Raw genomic sequence first — 21071 nt, forward strand, 5'->3', positions numbered from 1 at the left:
AGCCTGCAGATTAATTTATCAGTGTCACTTCTATCCTATTTAGAGTGAACAAAGTAAACATGGGCTGTCCATATTGTTTAGCTTCAAAAATTAAGAAACAAGTACCTTCAGGCAATTCTTTAAGCTTGTCCTTTTCTCTGCAGTGGGACTTCTGTGCTCTGTGTACCTCCATACCCATCAGTTAGCAGAAAGAGCCACCTGCGCAAAAGCAAATATATGCTTGGTTACATAATTTAAACTTCTTTAAAATGTTTCACTTCTTTTTTCATCAATCAAGCTATGCCCCTGATTCCTTAATAGTAGCAAGTACTGAAAAGCTTTGTTCCTGGTGGAGCAGCGAGTGGTCGGGTTCACATGGGAGTTGACATCCTCAAGGATATTCTCGGCCCAGTACCTTTAGTTCTTTAAAGGTCAGCAGTAGCACCTTAAATTGTGCAGGTAATGTGGTTACTATAGTACTGGTGTCATGTGTATAAGGAGACTAGTGTCAATATTTTTAACTAGCTTTATTTTTCGAACAGTCTTTTATATATATAATCCCAAGTCACCCCAACCACCCACTGAGATCTCTTGAGGCTCAGAACTCCAATGTATGTGGATACAAAAGACTGACATCCAAAAATACTGTTAGAAAAGTTGCCACTCATACATGTATATATGTATGTATGAATGGCAAGTTCCTTATATTTTACCAGCAAAAGCAAGTATTGAATCAGCTTAGCCCAATAAAATGTAAACCTGACCATGGCAACCACCTGATGTTCTCATAAACCTAATTCTGGAGAACGTTTAAGCTCTGAGACTTTGACACTCTGTTTTGGGGAGGGTGTATTCTCCTCCAGAATGGGGATTTCCTCTGCTGATCAGTTTCTTGGATCATCCACTGTCACCATCATCTCTGTTTTACTTGGATTGAGCTCCATCTTATTTATTATTAACTGTTTATTAACTATTACCAACACAATTTTTAATCCATATTTATGTCCTAAATAGACACTTGTGGAATATGCAGAGAAGTCGAAGACGTCTGAAGATCCCTTGCCCTTATTGGAGGTGTACACAGAGGCCATACGCAGTTATGTTAAAGCACGACCTTACCTTACCTCAGAGTGTGAAAATGTAGCTTTTGTGCTTGAACGCTTAGCCCTGTAAGTATATGTTGTTAGTTTTTGCTATGTTTGGTTTTATTACTTGCTTGATTTTTTTTCTTAGTAGTGGTGAATAATTTTTCTGGATAAGTAATCAGAAATTAAGTATCTGTTTGTATTATAAGCAGTTAACTGACTTGTCAGCCTTGCTTGCTTTTTCAGAAGCTGTGTTGAACTTTTGCTCTGCCTGCCTCTTGAACTGCCTGAAAATCAGTGGAAAGAATTTCAGTCCTTTATACAGGTGAGAGGTTTGTGGGTTATCTTCTGCACATTTGGAATCATAGCTGAGCTCAAAGGGCCACATAAATTAGGTAAAACTTTTTTCCTTTATCTGTACTACGTTGTAGACCATGTAATGACCTACAGTAAAATAGTTGTTTGTTCTCTAATGTTTCAGTCTATCCCTCCTTGAGGTTTTGTTTAATTTTGAGGATTTCACCAAAATGATGTTTGGTTAGACCCCCATCTCAAGTAAGTTGAATGAGAAGTGGAGAGAAATACTGCAGTAAAAGGTGTTCGGGACCAAAATTATGTCACACACATGTCTAAAACAAATTATGCTAAAAACACACATTGCAGCACAATAGTTATAAAAGTATGTTTAGTACCAAAGTTAAGGAAGTGTCAGCCTTTCAGAATGTTTTTTGATTATTCCTCCAGAAACCTACAAGTTGGCAACTCCCATGAAGGACTTTGCCATTTTCACTGGTTTCCCCTCTCCCCCCTCTTGTGGAGACCTCTGACTGTCTCCACCCCCTGTCTGCTCTTTTTTATTTTATTTTGGGGGGTATAGTTTGGCTGCAGGGAGAGGTGGGGAAGTTGTGTTCCATGATTGGAAATCCTCTCTGGGATCCTAGCCAAAATGCAGGTGGGTTCCAAATACCGATATGCTGGTCCTTGTCAATATATTAAGAAAAAGCAATCTGGGAAATATGTTCCCAGTAGTTCCTCAGGAACAGAGCTTGAAGAAGCAATGGTAGTTATATTTGGCATTCAGTATAATAAAAGTCTAGTGGCACTTCAAAGACTAAAATTTATTTCAATATGAGCAGTCATGAGTGACACCTTACTTCTTCAGATAGGTATCTGTCAGAAGAAATGAGCTGTCATTCTTGAAGGCTCATATAGAAATAAATGTTGATCTTCGGAATGTAATTTTACCCCCACAAACTATATCCTGAAGTAGGGGAGAGGTTTTAAATTCAGATTTATTGTGACGCTAGTTGCAGTGTTAATAGTCATCATGGGAATCTGCTCTTTGAAGACATGCCACAAAAATTGGTTAAGCCCAGTGGTCCACCTAATTTGGCTGGATTATAGTAGCCCACTGTTTTTTGTTGTCACCAACTGCTGCCACTGACTTCTTTCCTCCCCACGACCTCTAGTATGTACAGAGATATTAGGGAAGGTGTTGTTTTTTTAATTCCAGTGGAGAGAGTTAATATACAAAAGGGTAGTTCAAAATATTGTCGAAGGCTTTCACGGTCAGAGTTCATTGGTTCTTGTAGGTTATCCGTTACCCTTGACACTGAGAGACACTGTCCTTCAGTGTTACTACTCTGAAGATGCCTGCCACAGTTGCTGGCGAAACGTCAGGAAAGAAAATTCCAAGACCACGGTTACACAGCCCGGATAACCTACAAGAACCAAAAGGGTAGTTGTTTAATACAGGAGCAAAGAAGATAGTAGAGAAATCAAAAGTTGGTGGCCAGTTATGAAGTTCTATTTGTTTTGTTTTTAAATAGGCATTACAAACAGTAAGTGTTTTGGAAATTTATTGTACATAGTTCTTGCCAGTCCATACAACCCCTCCATATCTGCTGAAGAGCACATGCTCAGTGAAGGGTGGGCCAATATTACGTATATTTAAATGCTCTCTTTTCAACCTCATGGGATAACAGAATGGTAAATACGCTTCTGCAATACAAAACAAAAGACCACAAGAAATTGCCAGTATCAAAAATTCAGCATGCATGGAAAATGACAAATGTTAACAAATAATTAGACGCTGAATAAACTCTTGTTTCGTGTCTTCATCAGATGCATTATTTTCTTGTTCCTGGTAGCACAGGTTGAAAAAAATGCAGATACCTGCCCACTTTATGGAAGATACAAGCCTATTTTGGTGACTTACTTTTGGGATTATTTTTCTTTGCTTCGTCTTGATTAGGATGGTGGATTTATATGGGAGATGCAGTGGCTTCCCATCCTGTTTAGTTATGTACTGTTTTTGTATGAGTGAGAATTTCTCATTATGTTAATAATTGTAATTTTCTATGCGTGCTATACTGTTTGTTTTCATATTGGCAGTTCAGTTGTTAATTCCGTGTGATCCTTTTTCTTCGTTTTGTTTTGAACTTCTTGCATTGTGGGCCTGGGTCTCTTCTCCCCCCCCCCCCCAAATGTAGTTCAACAACAGACAGAAAGCTGTTATGGCCATAGTGTAGTGCATTCTAATCAGTAAGGAAGTCTATAAGTAGGATATTTCTTAGTTTCAGAGGAGATAACTGTCTGCTTCATATCTCTAAGCAGCATCCCAAAGTACAAATGAGACAGAATATTGGTCTTCGCTATACGTATGTGACCCAGTCTCCAGTTGGTAAAGCATGGATTTGCAGCGGCAGGGAAAAACATGAGTTGGATCCATACTAAGGCTGCAATCCTGAAGGGGGGGACAGAGCTCCTTAGAAGCCGGCATGACTCTGCACCAGCATCAGTGCACATACACTGTCACATGTGGCATCAACGGCGGTGCCAGGCATCATGCAGCAGTATGGGCGCAGGCACTGCCTCCTGGCAGCATTCCCAGCAGCACAAGTCCCTGTGCCGGCATCTTGGGAGGTGTTCCTGGAGGCAGAGCTGCCTTTAGGCAGCTTCCTAACCCCTTGTGACCTGGAAACACCTCGCTGGTTCTGCAGCGTTGCTTCGCCACCGTTTTTTGCAGTCAATGAGGGCATTTTCTTTTTTTTAATTTTTAAGATGTTTTACATTTCTTTTCGGCGACCGGGAAACCTCTGTGGAGGTGGCGTGGCTGTGCTGCTCCTGGCTGCTGCCTAACTCTTCCCCCCTCTTCAGGAATGGGCTGTAAATTTTCCATCAGCAGATTCCCACTGCAGCCCACTGATCTCCACAAAATGCTGCTGTTGGCAGATAGCGGGCAATAAGAAATTACATAAGCAGAGTCTAGAGCAGGAAGGGGGAATCAGTGAAAATTGCCATTGTAGTCTAGATCCAACCTCATATTTATGCTTGAGACTGCAAACTGTATTTACTATAATCCATAGAGCATGATGTCCTGCAGTTTTATTACAGCACAATAGATATATCTACTGTGCATTTCAGTACCATAGTACTGCAAGGTATCATGTACCATATATACCAGGGTATCAGGACTAGGAATGTCAGTTTTGGAATCTGAAATGACGTTCCACTGATTTGAAATTGCTGTCTCTTTCATTCGACATTGACCAAAGAATATTATGCCCTTGACAAATTCACTTCTTTCAGAGCTGTGAGCCCACAGCTAGGACACTGTTACTGGGAATTAGGGGTATGTGTGCACCTGCTTATTTTTTCTGGCTGTTATTGTTTAAATGAGAGAAGAGGTTAGATAATTGACAAAACTTAAAAAGTTTAAAATCAAACTGCTCATGCAGAAGTGGAGGAGATATTTTGGACTAACGGTTACCTTTAACTTCCTTTGAAGGGCAATGCTGTACTTTACAAAGGAATCCCTTTTATTATAAGCCTGAGTAACAATTGCCATTTTTATCATGCTCTCTCCATCATAATATTTTCTTGCTGTTTGATAATATTAGTATTAGAAAACTTCACTGTTTGAATGAAAAAAGGAGTAATAAGCTAAATTAACCAATTTTGCAACATTTTAGTTTTAATTAAACTGCAGCATTCCCATGTTCAAAAAGGCAAGATTATCTAGAATGTGAATTCAACTTAAAACTGTCTTTCTTCCATTTTCTGTCTTTGTTCAACATTACTCACTAGTGATTGATTGATTTGATTGGTTCCAGACTGAAAGACATTGTTGTCATCCGTGGAAACATTCTTACGCGTTATGTTATTTAATAGCCAAGAATGTGTGATTTTATGTAATTTCTCATACATTTACCCAGTAACAATAGTGTCAGTTTTGTTTTCCCAGGTGGCACACGCAAAGTTAGTGGAGAATGGCAGCTGTCAATTACATTATTTAGCTCTTCTTGCCCAAGAGAATGGGATATGGAACAATCCAGTTCTTTGCAGGATTCTTTCCCGAGAACCAGTGGATCAAGATAAAGGTAAGGTTGAACTGGTAAGGGGTATCATTACTGTAATCTTTACAGGTCAGATGGGAAAAATCATCTAAACTTCACATTCCTATGAAGGGTGTTCACAGAATAGGTAATCTTGCAGTTGGTCAACTACCTCTTTTCAAAGTGAACCATACAAAATCTGAGTTTGTTGGTATAGTGAAGTTGTGTCTAGATGTTATATTCCATATACTAGATAAGATATATTCCATATAGTCACATGGTTCTGGCTAGCTATTTATTACATCCTCAGTTCAGACCTTGAATTCTGGGGGATTAAGAAGGAGAACACTGGGTTGCAGATAAATAAATCTTGATGTGTAGAACGTGTTCTTTCGCCTACTTCGTCACATTTTGGGATGACTTCTATTTAATTTACATTTGGTATTAGAGGTCTGAGAAATCAGGACATCTATATCAACTGCCTTGTTGTGCAACAGGTTCTCTTTCTGATGTGATCTCAGAAGTGATGCTAAAAATATTCTGATTTTTCTGAGATATCTCAGCATAAATACTAAAGCTAGATCAAGAGCGCTTAAAGGGAATAGGAATTAATAACTATTAAGGTATCACCCTCCTCCAGTATTTCCTGACAAACAAACTCTCTCCTCACATACAGCATCACTCTGCCTCCTCTTTGACCCTTTCAGTTTTTGTTGAACAACTCATATCTATCCACTACTACATTTCAGTCACAGGAATCAACCCACCAAGTCTCTGTAATGCCTACTAGATCACATCCCTTTGTCTGCATTAGAAGTTCAACCTCTTCCTTCTTATTGCTCAAGCTTTGAGCATTGGTACATAGGCACCTGAAGCCTTACAGTCTCAGCTCCATTTGACCTGGCCTTCTGCTGTTTGCTCTCTTTCATTGAAATCCCTGTGTTGGTCATCTCCTTCCCCTTATGGTATCAGTTTAATGCCCTCCTGATGAATCTCCCCAAACACATTCTTCCCCGACCTTGATAGGTGAAGGTGCACACTAGTAGGTCATCTTCCAGAAAACCTAGCCTGTGGTCCCAGAATCTAAATCGCTTTTGCCAGCATCACAGCCATTGGTTCACCTCCATTAACTTCTGTTCCCAGTGCATTCCTCTTCCTTTTATGGGAAGGATCAAAGAGAACACCACTTGTTCCCCCTTTCCCTTCAGCTTCCTCCTGAGAACTTTATAGTCAATCTTAATGCTGGTGATGGTATTCACGGCCGTGTTGTTCATTCCCATGTGGACCATCACAAATGATATGTAGTTTTGATCAGTTTTGGCATCCAGTCTGCAATATCTTTAATCTTTGCCCCTGGCAGACAACACACCTATCAGGCTAGGGCAGTGATGGCGAACCTTTTAGAGAGGAGGAACCTTAGAGCTCAAAAACTCAACAGCAACAGCAGAGGGTGGGGCCAGCAATCAAGCCCAGGCAAACAGATCCTCTAAATGCTTGGAGAATCACAGAGGAAAAGATTTTGTGGGGTGAGGTTTCACTATTGTTCCCTTGCAAACTCAGCTTCTATATGGATCTTATTTCTACATTGGCTGTGATGAGGGTCATGTTATGCTATATGTGCAGCTTAGATTCTCTCTTCTCTTTTAGCCTTAGAGGTGGAAGAGAGATCCTGATCTGGTTGCATGCATAGCTTGTAAGTGTAGCTTAGTCTTACTATATCCCTTGCTCACAAATGAAGTATACTGTGACACAAGAATCATTGTGTGTCTCCAAGAGGAAAATTAAACCTTGACATTACAACTTTTAAATGTTAATAATATTAATGTAACTGTTACTCCTCATTCATGAGTTAGAAACGTACACTTTTTTAAATCTCAAGGTCCATCTGTATCTAATTTCAGTAACAGCAAAGGATGTTCCTTTATTCCTGCAAGACAGACTGCCTGAAATGGTAAACACTATGGTTTCAAGGATTATTAAAGCCTGTGGGTGGAAGAACAAGGCTAATTAGTCACTGGGTAGCTTAGAGGTGAACAAGAATATAAATTCATTTTATTAGATACAGAAAATGAATATTGAATAAATTAATCTTTTTGTCTCAACAATGAATATCCCACTATAATAAAGGTATTAAGTATGTATTCATACTGAACATAGTCACATATATTTAATATTATGATGATCTACCAGATCCTACAATGATTTGTTTCTCATGAAAGAGTAGAGCTTATGGTCTTGCATTAATTATAAAATTATATCTGTTTAGCTAAATCTTTATAAAAATCATTTTGTTAAATCAGCTTCATTCAATAAAGATATCAGTCACACAATTTCAGATGTAAGACTCAATTCAGACTGTACTGAACTGATTTCCAGACTTGGCTCGGCACTCAGAAGCGTGCCATCGAGTATATACACTGGTTCCTTTCTTTTCTATGTTTAGATATAATTTTAGAATGTTGTTTTGAAGAATAGTAGCAGATTTGCAGCAAAGCTTTGTCAATCATTGTATAATTAATCCATTCTAGTAGATTTAGGTGAACGTTGCAACTCAAGAGGGGTGAATTTTAAATCATGGAAATTGAATGTGAGGAAAGGGTAAAAATCATCACCACCATTTGCCACTTTATCAATATTTTAAAAAGTAATTATGCGGTAGATCCTAATCCTGACTCAGTACCTTCAGGGTTTATTAGACTCTTAATCTGAATCTGCTATAGTCTTTTTTTCATCTTGTTTTATTTGCTCGTTCCTTTCTTCTTAAGAACAGTTATTTTTTACCACAAATGCGCCCTGCCCGCCTCCCAGCTGGCCGTCGGGGCGAGAACGCCGGCTCACGTCGTTCCGGCACGCCCAGCCGGCTCTGTGCGCCCCGCCCGCCTCCCAGCTGGCCGTCGGGGCGGGGAACACCGGCTCGTGTTGTTCCGGCGCGCCCAGCCGGCTGGCGGGAGGGGCGGGGGTCTCTCCGCCCGGCTCTGGGAGTCCCGGATGGACCGGGCTAGGGTCCATAAGACGCACATTCACTCCATAAGACACACAGACATTTCCCCTCACTTTTGAGGAGGAAAAAAGTACGTCTTATGGAGTGAAAAATACGGTAGCTTGTACTACAAATTAAGTGTGTGTGTAATCTGTTATGTAAGTTGAGAGAACAATAGACAGAACCTTCTGGCAAGAATCTTTGTAAAGAATATTTTATGTCTGAATTCAGATGAGATGGTTTTGCATGTGTCTATATTATTTACTACTTTGTGGTCTCTGCGTTCTGCTGGGTTCTGTGCCAGTACAGAGTAGGGTTATCTTTTAGGCACTAATGTCTCTCTTCTCAGAGACGCAGCTGGACATGCCGGGGCGGGGGGAGGAGTTACACTTTCCCACTCAGTTCCTTTGCAATAGCAGCAGCACCATTAGGGAACAAATCTTGAGGTGCTGTTCCCTCAGGAGTTACTTTTAATTTTTTTTAGAAAGAAAAAACTAACTAGTTTCTCTTTTCACCTATCATTTTATCAAGGGCTTCTTTCTGCTATCAGTATATAGTCTTAGGTGTGTATATGATTTTAGGCATAAATAGTTTTATGTCATTTCACAACTTTCAAACCCTGTTTCTAGTGTAGGGGCAAGCTCCCATCTACAGGTGGACATGAATACTGTCTTCTTTGTCTTGGCTAGCAGCATAAAGTAAGGGCTGGAATTCATTGCCTGCAATTTTGTAACCAGGGAAGGTGAAATCAGTTCTCCATTCTATGAACTGTCCTTTGGGAGACAGCCTTAACAGCCTGTGAAGGGAGGATGGAGGATTCAGCCCTGACACACACCTAAAAATGAGGTGCCCTAACATGCCCCACCAGTCTGAGGATTCAGTCTCTGAACCCATGCCTTCAGCCCCCGCAACTCATTCAGATGTCTGAATTGCTCAGCCATACACTATGCTGAAGGTACCTTGAAGACAGCTCCAGGACCAAGCCAAAGGGATTTTCCACTTGCTCAGCCTCAGTCCCGGTAGCTATGCCACAGTAAGCTGTACTGGTGGGACTACTAGTCTCCACAGTCCCAAAGATAATTTGTGTGTCCATGTCTATCCTTAAGGTGCTGCCAATCCTAAAAATCCAGGACTACGCAAGGATCTCCCCTTTTCTCTACTGGCATCTTTGTTAGAAAATCAACTTGAAGATTCACGAAAAACTCCTCCACAACTTTCTTAGGGTGTAAATGTGTGGCCATTTTGTCCAGCGATTGTCCCGTGAATGTAGCAAATCACCAAAGGCAACACGCGTGCTTCCCTCCCTCCCGCGGGATCACCCCACCTCCTTCTGGCCCTTCCGCAGGATTTTCAAGCCCTGCTTTAACCCAGTTTTAAAGTCTAGACTCGCTGCAGCCGCAGGTAGATACTGGTGCGTTTGGTCACCCGGCTTGACTCCCTGCCGGCAGTCGTGGCGGCAGCAGCACCTCTCCCCTGACGCCGCGCAGTCTGCTCTTTGATCTATGGCTTTCATAAGCTCCACCTACAGACCCCAGAACAGTGTCCGTGACCTCAAACATCAAGAAGTCAAACCCATCTTGCTCCTCCTTTGATCTTTCCCTGTTCTGTACTCTCTGTACACATTTCTTCCTTGAAATCACATGACTGCTCTGTGTTACTATCCCTCACTTAACAGCTGTGCATTGATAAAGTGCTCATAATGACCTCAACAGGAACACCTGTGGTAGCTGTAGGTAACCACAGGATCATGTAAATTAAAGGGGGTATATCTCATAACAACTAAAAACAATCACATTGCTTTATAATGATAAACACTTACAAAAACCTAAATTTAGAACTACAAACATATAAGAATGCCACCGTCCTCATTCAGACCCATAGGAGCCATAGTCCTGAAGGTAAAAATCGAAAAGTCCTCTCTCCCCTTGAGTTGTTGGTGAATCTGCAATCCAGAAGTTGAGACTTCCTCAATTATCCAGAACCAAAGTTCCTTGTTAGTATGTTTCCCAGCAGATAAATGCTTCACCAGTGGTGCTGAAATATTGCCACATCTAATGAAGCTTTTATGTTCTGCAATCCTCTTTCTGGTTTGTAGTCATACCTACATATGTAAGTCTACAAGAACATTGTATTGTATATATTACTTCTGTAGTGTTAAAACTCGTGAAAGTTTTGATATCTCTCAAAGCACACACAGTTTTCAAAACCATTCATCTTCAAAATTCTGGCAAACACTACAGTGTCCACAGGCAAAGTAACCCTTCAGTGTTTCTCCTCCTAACTGAAGGTGTAGATCTGAACCTACTATGTACCAACCTATCTTGGAAGTTTTTTAATATTTAACATTTGGATTTTTACCCTCAGGTTTGTGATTACACCTTGGGATATCTGACAAAAGATTCCAATGTGTATAAATAGTCTCCCTCACCTTGCTGGACAAACCTAGTTGAGAGGGATTAGTCTCTTTTTTTCTTTAGATTTACAATTAGGTCTTAACAAGAGCGATGTATCAATATTCCTAGCTATATGTAGGGCCTGCTTCAAGCAGCATTCTGGACAAATATCCCCTAATTTAAAATTCTTCCATCAGCACATGGGCTTGTCTTTAAAAGTGTGTGATCTTGCTACGATTTCTTCTTAGCCTCAACATATAGGAATAAGGGCAATTCTGTTCAAGGATAAAAAACTGCCAGAGGCCAACAGGGAATTAACATCTGTAGGTTTCCTATAAACATCAGTGCATGTAGAGAATCCAAACATCCCAAAAACAATTTGGTTTAATATCAAATTTGACAGATTCATGGACTGAATTAACATATTCTCCTAATTGTACTAACAATTCTTCAGAGCCCTTCGAAATCATAAAGATCTCATCTAAACATATTTTATACATTTTAATATGGTCATGAAAGAGAATACCCTAATGAAAAATATGGTTGAACTCAATATGGTCCATTAATTGACCGACTCATGAGCAAATCTGCACCCCGTGGCAGTCCCTAAAATCTGGCACCAAAAAAGTATCTTTTTTTTTCTTTTCAAAATTAGTTTCGCCAAGGAAAAAAGAAAACTGTTAGGCGGATGTAAGTTATCTTCTGTTAACATTTTCAATGATCTCCAGTGCTTTTGTCTGTGGAATATCTGTATATAAGTAAACAGCATCCATAGTAACAAGACATCCTCCATATCTAACTTGATCTGATTCACTATATTTAAAAAAATGTGTCATGTCCTTAAGATATGATCTAGTCAAAGGAAATAGGCTTCAAAAAATGATCCACATAAGAAGCTAAAGGCTTAAGAATAGAGCCACACCCCTAAACCATGGGTCTAAAGATAAAATTGAGTTATCCTTCTCTCACGTTCCAGGGGTTCATATGTTGATTTAGAAATATATCCTCCCAGTAATGCCTCAAGAATGTTAACAATATCTTAAATCAGCTGAGTAGGATTGGATGCATACCTGGAATAATGAGATTGTTTATAAATGTCCTTCAAATAGTCATCTTTATCTAAAACAACAATTTTTTTTTTGCCGTCAAGTCACATCTGACTTATGGCGAACCCTGGTGGGGTTTTCAAGGCAAGAGACCTTCAGAGGTGGTGTGCCATTGCCTGCCACCGTGTCATGACCCTAGTATTCCTTGGAGGTCTCCCATCCAAATACTTGGCATTTAAGAGCCAAGTTTTTCTGTCTGTTTAAATTATGCCATACAGATAACCATCTGCTCTTCCAAAGCAGAGATGTCCCGAATTACTAAATCTTCAAACACCTACACCCTAGGGTTATTGGAAATGAGATTGAAAGTAAATTTAGGTCTAAATATATTTCTATAGTTTTCTAAACATAGCTCTTCCCCCTTGAAAAAATCAACTAACTTAATGTTTGCTGAAGTTCTACCATCAGATTAAAAGGATCATGTCTAATAGGAATCAAAAATAGGCCTTTCTGAAGTACTAAATTCATATTCTGTGAACACTTCCTTAGAAAGATTAACTACCATTGAGTTTTTAAGACCTTTTTGTCTGATGGTTCAGAGTCCTCTCCCTTTTTACTAGTCTTCCCAATAAGTTCCTAAGAATGATCTATCAGATCAAGAGTTAGGGTTCCCTTCAATAGTTGCCCATTTGCTGCAGTGTAGTCTTATGCTTTGGAAGGAATTCAGCAGGAAGGTGTGGCTCCTCCCCCTTGGATATGCACAATCAGCGTTAACATCTCTGAGGGGAGAAAACATCCATGCCTAAAAGGTAACTCTAGAAATTTCCAAATTGCTGCTCTACACAGGCACAGAGTCCATCATTGTGAATGCACAGGCTACCACTCAGAATAACAGTTAAAGATAAGTAATCTGTTTATTATGACTGTCTTTATGTGGCTGTAGCACTACTACTGTCTCTGCCCCTTTCATCCCATTTCATCACTTTCTCTCTCAAAAGTAATTAGAGTGATGAATTTACCTGCAAGGATATCTGTTTTCATATTATAAAGCTACTTAATCTAGATGGTCTGAGTGATGCTTGCAGTGGCAGTTTTAATTGATTTTTTTAATTAACTTTGTCATTTTAGCCATGTTGACATATTTTGTAGATTATCTTTAGAGATGAGATGGACAGAAAGTTAAGTTTAAAACCATCTGGCTTCTTCTCCAGTTACTTTCTTATCTTACCATTATGTTAAAGTAGTTTCTACCATTGTGTTTATTATATGTATACCAAAGTAGGCAAGCTCGAACTCACATGCTGAATAGTAGCAAACCACATTGTTTGGCTTGGCACCTGGGCCAATTCTCTGACCTTGAAGCACTGACAATAGTGCTGGTACTTGATTTTTCTCCCAACGTTTATTATTTATTATTTCTGCTTACTACCCGGCTGTCCCCCTGTCCCACCTATTTTTTGTACTAACAGTTGTGCTGTGGCAGTGTGACAGACATATTGCAGCATTAGATTTAATTGTTTGGTTATTTCCAGATCAGTTAAAAAAAACTCTGCTGTCCAGTTGCAATGAACACATGAAGCTGCCTTATACTGAATCAGACCCTCGGTCCATCAAAGTCAGTATTGTCTACTCAGACCAGTAGCAGCTCTCCAGGGTCTCAGGCAGAGGTCTTTTGCATCACCTACTTGCCTAGTCCCCTTAACTGGGGATGCCGAGGATTGAACAGGAGACCTTCTGCATGCCAAGCAGATGCTCCACCACTGAGCCACGGCCCATGCTTTCATATGTAACCTTGCTATAGCTTTCTTTTGTTTTCTGTGTAGCGTATCTATAATGGAAGTTTCTGCGGCGTTGAGGAGCACTGCCAGAAGTTGTTCAGTTTTCTGTACTTTAATAGAATTTTCAAATATGCTTTTCTTGCAAGTTTAATAATCTTTGTTTCATACATTCTGTCTGCAGTGTTCTTTTTCCAGTTAGCATTTCAAAACTGGTAATCTGGAATAGCGGAACTGCATTGATTATTATAGGGGCTGTTTCATTACTGACTTTGATAAAAATAGATTGACTTCAGACTTCTTCATGCCATATGGCTTATTGGATTTTTTATGATTAAATATGTTTCTCCCTAATGGATTAAAAATCTTTTTGTATAATCTTGAGTTCCTGCAAACTCTTTTAATGATTCATACTTTTGGTATCCTTGAATAAATATTGAATGTTGGAAGTTAATGACTATCTGAGGTGTAACAAGATGAAAATGTTGTCTTTCAGTGAATGAATTTTTAGTCCATGAAGGTCCTTTGCTGCTGGATATGCGCATTAAGCATCTGATGAAATCAAAGCTGTTAACTCAAGCAACTATCCTAGCAAAACTATGCTCTGATCACCCAGAAATTGGTATCAAAGGCAATTTTAAACAGACTTACCTAGTCTGTCTTTGTTCTGGATCACCAAATGAAAAACTAATGCAAGAGGTGAGTATATTTTATGTGACTGTTTAAGCAACAGTGTTTGAAGTCATTCCACTGTGAACAGAGTATTAAGAAAACTCTTATAATTTCAAAATGGGAAGATTTCTGAGAGGGGAATTATTCATAGAAATGTTCTTGAATAGTAAGTCCGAATCAGTTCACATAATAAAATATAAAACTCAAAAGTGTTGCTGAGGTTTTTATTGTATTGCAGGAAATATTCTATCATATAGGAAATACTGGGTTGTATCAAGACTAAATTGAGTAATTGTTTGGGGACATGCCTTTCCAAAAAAGGACCTTAAGACTTTACTATGATTGCTGATTTCTGTGTGATAAGTGTGTGAGGGATGTGTATATGTCAGAACACTGCTCAGTTGAAGCTGACAACCTTGTTTGAACTTTTGAAGAGAAATGACAAAGTTACTCTAACTGGCTTTACTGTTGCACTGGACTGCAGATAGCCACCACAGCCTCTAAATAACAAATCCCTCTGTGGCCCCCATTCTAGCCAGACCCAATACCAATATCATATGAAAACAAATTGCTTTACTTTTCTGGCTTCGTGGTCTTACAGTAACCAGATCATTTAAATTCCCGCGCACACATCCTGCTATCTTGGCAGACTTGATAATGTCATTGTTAAAGTATCCTGCAAAACATGTTCCTTTGCAAAATCCCGAATCTTTAATTGTCAGGAACAAGTATGGAAGCCGTTAAAAATTGATTTTGTTTGCATAGAGTGTTTCATGTGACTCTGCAGTTCTAGTGGACAAGCAAGCAGGTATGACCTTCATCTTTTTACAGTGCTAGTGTGTATACACACACTGTAGTTTAAACCTAGTTCCTATTGAAAGGCTAAACCTTTCTGGGGTGCATAATTTTAGACTGTTGATATGGGCTTGCATAATGCTGTGGTGTTCCAGTGGAAAAAACACTTACATCAAGGAGACTGGTGGTAGTTTAGCCATCTCATTTCCTTTGGAGAGGAAATTTTTGTATGGAGAAGCATTCAATCCTGTGATTCTCTTCCAGAAGTGTAGAAGTGGTACAGCCCATGCTTTAAAATCCTAAGCATCTATTATTTATTATTAATTTATTTTACATTTTGTAATCCAAAGTGCTATGTAACTTTACTTCATTCTCACACCTTCCTTGTGAGAAAGTAAGTATACAGCTGAGGCAATGAAAGTCTGCATCGAGCACTATCCTCATTATTAGGTACACATTCATAGATCTGTTGTTCAGAGTGTAGCCTGCAAAGTACAGGGACAATTTTAAAGTTAGGCCTGACTGCTTTTTTTCTCTCCTTTAAACCTTCCTCCTCCACAGTCTCCCTCCTATGTCTGGATGGTGGTATTTGAAAGATACCTGTGGCTACTGCCTATTTTGTCTACGTAGTAGATCCAGGTAGGGTGTTTCACTGAACCCTACCAGTTACTTCTGCCTCCTTTTTGCTGCCACCACTCAGAACTTTTCTTTAAAATGCATCTCTAAGTATGCAGTATCAGTTGTGCTCACGTTTATCGTGAAGTCCCAGTTTAAAGGTAGATCACTTCCTGACCTATTCGTGGTAGATCGGTAATGAGCATAAGAGATTAGTAAGGTATTAACCAAGGTTTCTTTAAAAAATAAACCACTATGAAAAAACCCACAAAATATTCAAACTTGTATTACTATTCTCAATGCATGAGCAAGTAGATTTCTTCAGAAGTCAACATACCTCTCTGCCCCACCAGCTCGACCATCTAGATTAACTGTAACAGATCTTGGCTCTGTAACTTCTGCTAAACTGTTAGCTGTAATGTTTTCTGTTCTGTACTGTCTTTTAATACTGTCTTTTAACATTGAAAACCTTCCTCTTTTTAACTCCCTGGACTCCATCACTCCATGCTCCAGTATTCTCCCCAACTGTCCAGCTTTAACCAGTACAATCTCTGTGTCATTCCTCTTCGTTAGTCCTCAGGTGTTTCTTCACTTTTAGACTTGGATCCCACCCAAACAGTTATCACTGACAGGAGGATTTCCATCAGCGGAGTGACTTTCTCTCTCCCCCACCTCACCCCACTGCTGCCTGAAATTCTGCTCCGGGGTGATGGGGATCCTGCAGCAACAGCACAAAGGGGTCTGCAGTGGGACAGGGACAGTGGCAAAAATCAGCTCCCTTCCATCAGTGAAAATGCTAGGTGGGATCCAACCCCTCAGTTCAAAAAGGGCCCCCCTAAGTGAATGCAGGGCAGTTTGTTTGACTAATCATATGCTGGGAGTCCCCCCCCCCCCAACCAACAGAGTCTTGTACTACGATTTAAAATAATAGAACTTACGGCTCATGTGGTATATCTTTTAGAGATATATAATTATCTAAACTGTGTGACAAAGTAATTGCATCACAATACCTGAGTCCTGTCCTCCCCTCCCCCCCCCCCCCCCGCTTTGCTTCCCCGAAGTATTACGGTTATAGCTGCTTGTAGACCCACTCACCCCTCCATTTATGGACTACTTTTTATTTTACAACAATGTAAGGAGGGTGAAGTGTACATGAGTTTTGATGTGTTTTAACACTCTAGTATGTCATATGAAAAGGAGCATCAAATGCAGCACAGGTCCTGGATGAAAGACACATCTCATGTTTTTTGTGCATTTCACTAACAGCATAGTTATGAAGACAAAAAACAAATTTGCATTTCCATTCTGTTTCATTGTACAGTAATATGTCAAGCCATTGGGGGGTACATTGCCTCATCTTACTACGAGCTGCTTTCCCTGGTCTTAAGGAAGAATGAGCCTCCAGTGGCTGGACATGTGTGTATTATTAAGTATAAAATGACAGGAGGAGCATTTCTAGTAGTCAGATGCCTTCTCCAGTGTGATTCTGACAGCAGCACCTTCAACCAGTGTTCCTCTTTGGTTCAGTGCAGATGCAGCCTTGGATCCACCAGAGCATGTCCATGGACAAAAGAATTTCTGCCTGCAGAGCATGACTTTTTTGCCTTCCCTTCCTTGCAGCCCAAAATGTCCTTCCCTGAAATGCTGTTCCTGGGGATCCAATTCACAGTTCCCCAGTATCTTAACCGAGATTAAGAGAAAAGAAGGGTCCATGTGATCATGCCTTCTCCTTGCTTGAATTCCTTCTTTCTTTTTCAGCTTTAACCTTGGTGTATCTTTTGTCTGCACCCATAATTAAGGCTAACTATGGTGAACTTTAAAACTAATTTTAAAGTAAACTATGGCAGTGGTGTGGCATAGTTAACCTTTGAAAAAGGAGAGGGAGTATATGGACCTGCGTAATTTAACAGGATGTTCATATCTGAAACATTAAAACCATGAAATGTTGCATCTGGATGAAATGCTTACATTCCTCACCCATTGATACTACAACATACAACATCTCCCTGCATCAGAAAGTCCTTTGGTTCCCAGAGTTCTTGAATTTTTCATCTTAAAATTTGGAAATCTCTTATCCAGGTATCTTCTATAATAAAAATTAATGTATCTGGATATATGACTTAATTTTAGCTGATTGTTGTGACAGTGTATCCAGTTTATACACAAGGATTTTTATTTGACTTTTTGTGCCTGATTTCTTTTATCTAGTGCTTGAAATATTTCAGCAGTTTGTTAATAGGTCCCATTTAAAACTTTTTGATGTGACTGTTATGCTTTACCAGAAAATAAATTTTGTGATCCATTTTTTTTGTTTTTTATTTCAGATAGCAGACATAGATTGCAAAGATGCTTTAGAAATGATCTGTAATCTAGAATCTGAAGGAGATGAAAAGAGTGCTCTGATTTTATGTGCAGCATTTTTATCTCGACAACTGCAACAAGGAGAGATGTACTGTGCATGGTAGGTTGGAATCTCTTCGAACTGTAGAAGAGCTATGCAATCAGGGTATAGCAAATTTTACAAATGGAGTCATTGAGCGTAGGTGGCAAAAGCCTTAGTAAAGGCCTTTAATGTCCATTTCTCAGGATTAAAGTCCATGTCATATAGAACATTACAAAAAACACTAGTTTTACTCATTTCTTTATTTTACTGAAGCTTCTAGATGTCTTTGCAATAACCTAGGATAAAGATTTTATTGATATTCATTTTAGTATGTGAAATCAGTTTTATTTGGAATTCTGTGAGGCTATTCAGATCTCTCTTCCCTTTATGAGAACATTTTGTGAGACTGTCAGTGCATTCCTAAGTGGAATGCCTGTGCACTGCCTCCAAAGGAGGTTTCAGCCCCGCCGAAACCACCTCCTGGCGCAAAAAATCCATGCAACACTTATAGGGTTTCACAAGGTGGCGTATCTTGCAAAAAATAAAAAGGGGCGTTCCTGGGCTGAAACGGCTTTGGGAGGCCACCTAAAGGCAGCCCCGCCCCTGGGACACCATTATGCCCTGGGAATGCCTCCCGGGATGCTAGCGCAGCCTTTGCTGGTTTTCGAATGCCGGCGGAAGGCTCCATCGGTGTCCCAGGCTGGTGCTGCTGCAGCAGCAGCCAGCAACCGGCTTCTGGGCCTTCCCGGCGGGGCACGGGGCACGTACACTGGCAGCGGCTGCCCAGACGCTGGCGTGGGGGGGCCGGACGCCGGCGTGGCGCCTTCCTGGCCTCCTAAGGGCTTTCGCCCTGGAGGCTAAGGAATGTGCTGTGTGTTACATTCTTTGCTAAGACTGGCACTGTTCCTTGTGAGCATTAAATTCTACTAGAACCAAATTAATATCAATTTAATTTTTATTTTAAAAAATCTTAACTCAAAAAGCTGCAGTATTTAGAATGGAATCCCACATTTTCCTTGAAAATATTTTCAAATCTAACATTTAACTATGCTCCATTCACTAAGAGTTACTGTTAAATCACATTTGGAGAATGTTAATTTTAAGGAATGATAACTTCATTCCATATTACAGATCTCTCTGATCTGTAATATTACATATTACTGAGTTGCAAATTATTTGTTTTTCTGCCAAAATATAGGTGAGGTATGTTGCCTCTTCTGTTATGTATTTGCCTATTAATCCATATTAGCTTCCCTTTTTCTTGCTCCTCACCCTTTTTCTGCTTACAACTGAAAATTAATTTGACGAATTGCAGTATGTATATTGTTTTAATTTTTGTATAGTTTAACTTTGTAAAAACCACATTTACAGGGAACTGACTCTCTTTTGGAGCAAACTACAGCAAAGGGTCGAGCCTTCGATACAGATCTATCTGGAGAGATGTCGTCAGTTGTCCGTGTTAACCAAGACCGTATACCACATTTTCTTCCTAATTAAAGTAATCAATTCAGAGGTAAGGTATGAAAGAGAGTTATTTCTATGATGTGAATTAAATACCAAATTTTTGGGCTAACAATCATGTCATTTAGTCGCTAAATGCCAGCCAGCAAATATAGAGAGCTTAATGCATGAAAACATTGTTATTGAGATTTCTTTGGAACCCACATAGGGAGTTTGTGCCTGTATAAGACAGCAGTTGGAACCTTTTGGAAGATAAGTACTTCAGAAAAACCCAGGAGGATCTGCTTTATGTTTGCAGAGGGCACCCATTCAGAAATAGCTGCCTCCATCATTGGAGAACATTGGCTTGCAGCTTCCCAAGATTCTATGACTAGCCCCGGCATCCCATGGCAGCTGTTTTGAGATTTGCCCTGACCCTTTCCCATAGAAGTCATGTTTGATGGTGCTCACTCCCCATTCTCAAAATTTCAAAAATTATCACAGTCTCAATAAGACTGAGTCCGCTGGTTGAACAAACCAGAGTTTATTGTGATCTATGAATGGAGCTCCCCTCTACTTTTTCATATGTCACTGTAGAAGGACACAGGTGGGGCAGACATCTCTTGAGAACCCTGGATTGCCAGTCAAAGTAGGCAATATTTTGATCATATTTAGCATCTTATGGCATTATGCCAACTATTATAGAGTTCATTAAACCTAAGCAAAGGGTCTTCCCTCTTACATATGATATTGCCTCACTAAATTCCTATAAGTGGGATGACACAGAAGAACCAAGAAAACAAGTTCTTTCTTGTGCTCTAATTAGTTTCTGCTTAGTGCCAGATCCTGCCGTTGTACCCACTGCAGAGGCTCTGGGATTATTTGCCTTCATAATTGTCAGAAGGAAGCTGAACAGGAAGTGCTGGCAGTGTCCATTTATGGGCAGAATAGGGCGACCTTCTCAGAGAAGGGACTCGAGCAATCTCTTGTGGATTTTAATCTTTGCAGAAGGCTCTAATTATTGTCCAGTAGAGAGGCTGGGGAACAGCCCTGTGGCGCAGAGTGGTAAGCTGCAGTACTACAGTCCAAGCTCTGCTCACATCCTGAGTTCGATCCCAACGAAAGTTGATTTCAGGTAGCCGGCTCAAGGTTGACTCAGCCTTCCATCCTTCCGAGGTCGGTCAAATGAGTACCCAGCTTGCTGGGGGTAAAGGGAAGATGACTGGGGAAGGCACTTGCAAACCACCCTGCAAAACAAAGTCTGCCTAGTAAACGTCGGGTTGTGATGTCACCCCATGGGTCAGGAATGACTTGGTGCTTGCACAGGGGTCCTTTACCTTAGAGAGGCTGGTCTCCTATGTATCCCTTGGACAGAAAGTTGATTGATAAGTCAGAGTATAAAAAACAGAATATAGTAATTCAGCACTCTGTCCTACCATTGCATATATCATGGTGACCACAGAACATTTTTCTTATGGCTTTATTGGTTAAGAATGAGGGTAACAGTCTGTCAGTTCTAAGCTTTCCATGCTACTCTTGAGACAGCTATTTCTCAAGTCAAAAATGAGCAA

General features: G+C 40.1%; 1 protein-coding gene across 1 annotated transcript in view; it reads left to right on the forward strand.

Annotated features, from left to right (window-relative positions):
• ZNF292 (zinc finger protein 292) overlaps window positions 1-21071 on the forward strand; it is a 47898-nt gene that overhangs the window by 15254 nt on the left and 11573 nt on the right. The window contains exons 2-7 of the mRNA XM_056856033.1: window positions 994-1148; window positions 1311-1389; window positions 5311-5446; window positions 14092-14294; window positions 18002-18138; window positions 19432-19573. Coding sequence (XP_056712011.1) covers window positions 994-1148; window positions 1311-1389; window positions 5311-5446; window positions 14092-14294; window positions 18002-18138; window positions 19432-19573 — 852 coding nt within the window. The remainder of the gene's footprint in view (window positions 1-993; window positions 1149-1310; window positions 1390-5310; window positions 5447-14091; window positions 14295-18001; window positions 18139-19431; window positions 19574-21071) is intronic.

Source organism: Euleptes europaea, chromosome 10 (genome assembly GCF_029931775.1).
Source record: "Euleptes europaea isolate rEulEur1 chromosome 10, rEulEur1.hap1, whole genome shotgun sequence".
Lineage (NCBI taxonomy): Eukaryota > Metazoa > Chordata > Lepidosauria > Squamata > Sphaerodactylidae > Euleptes > Euleptes europaea.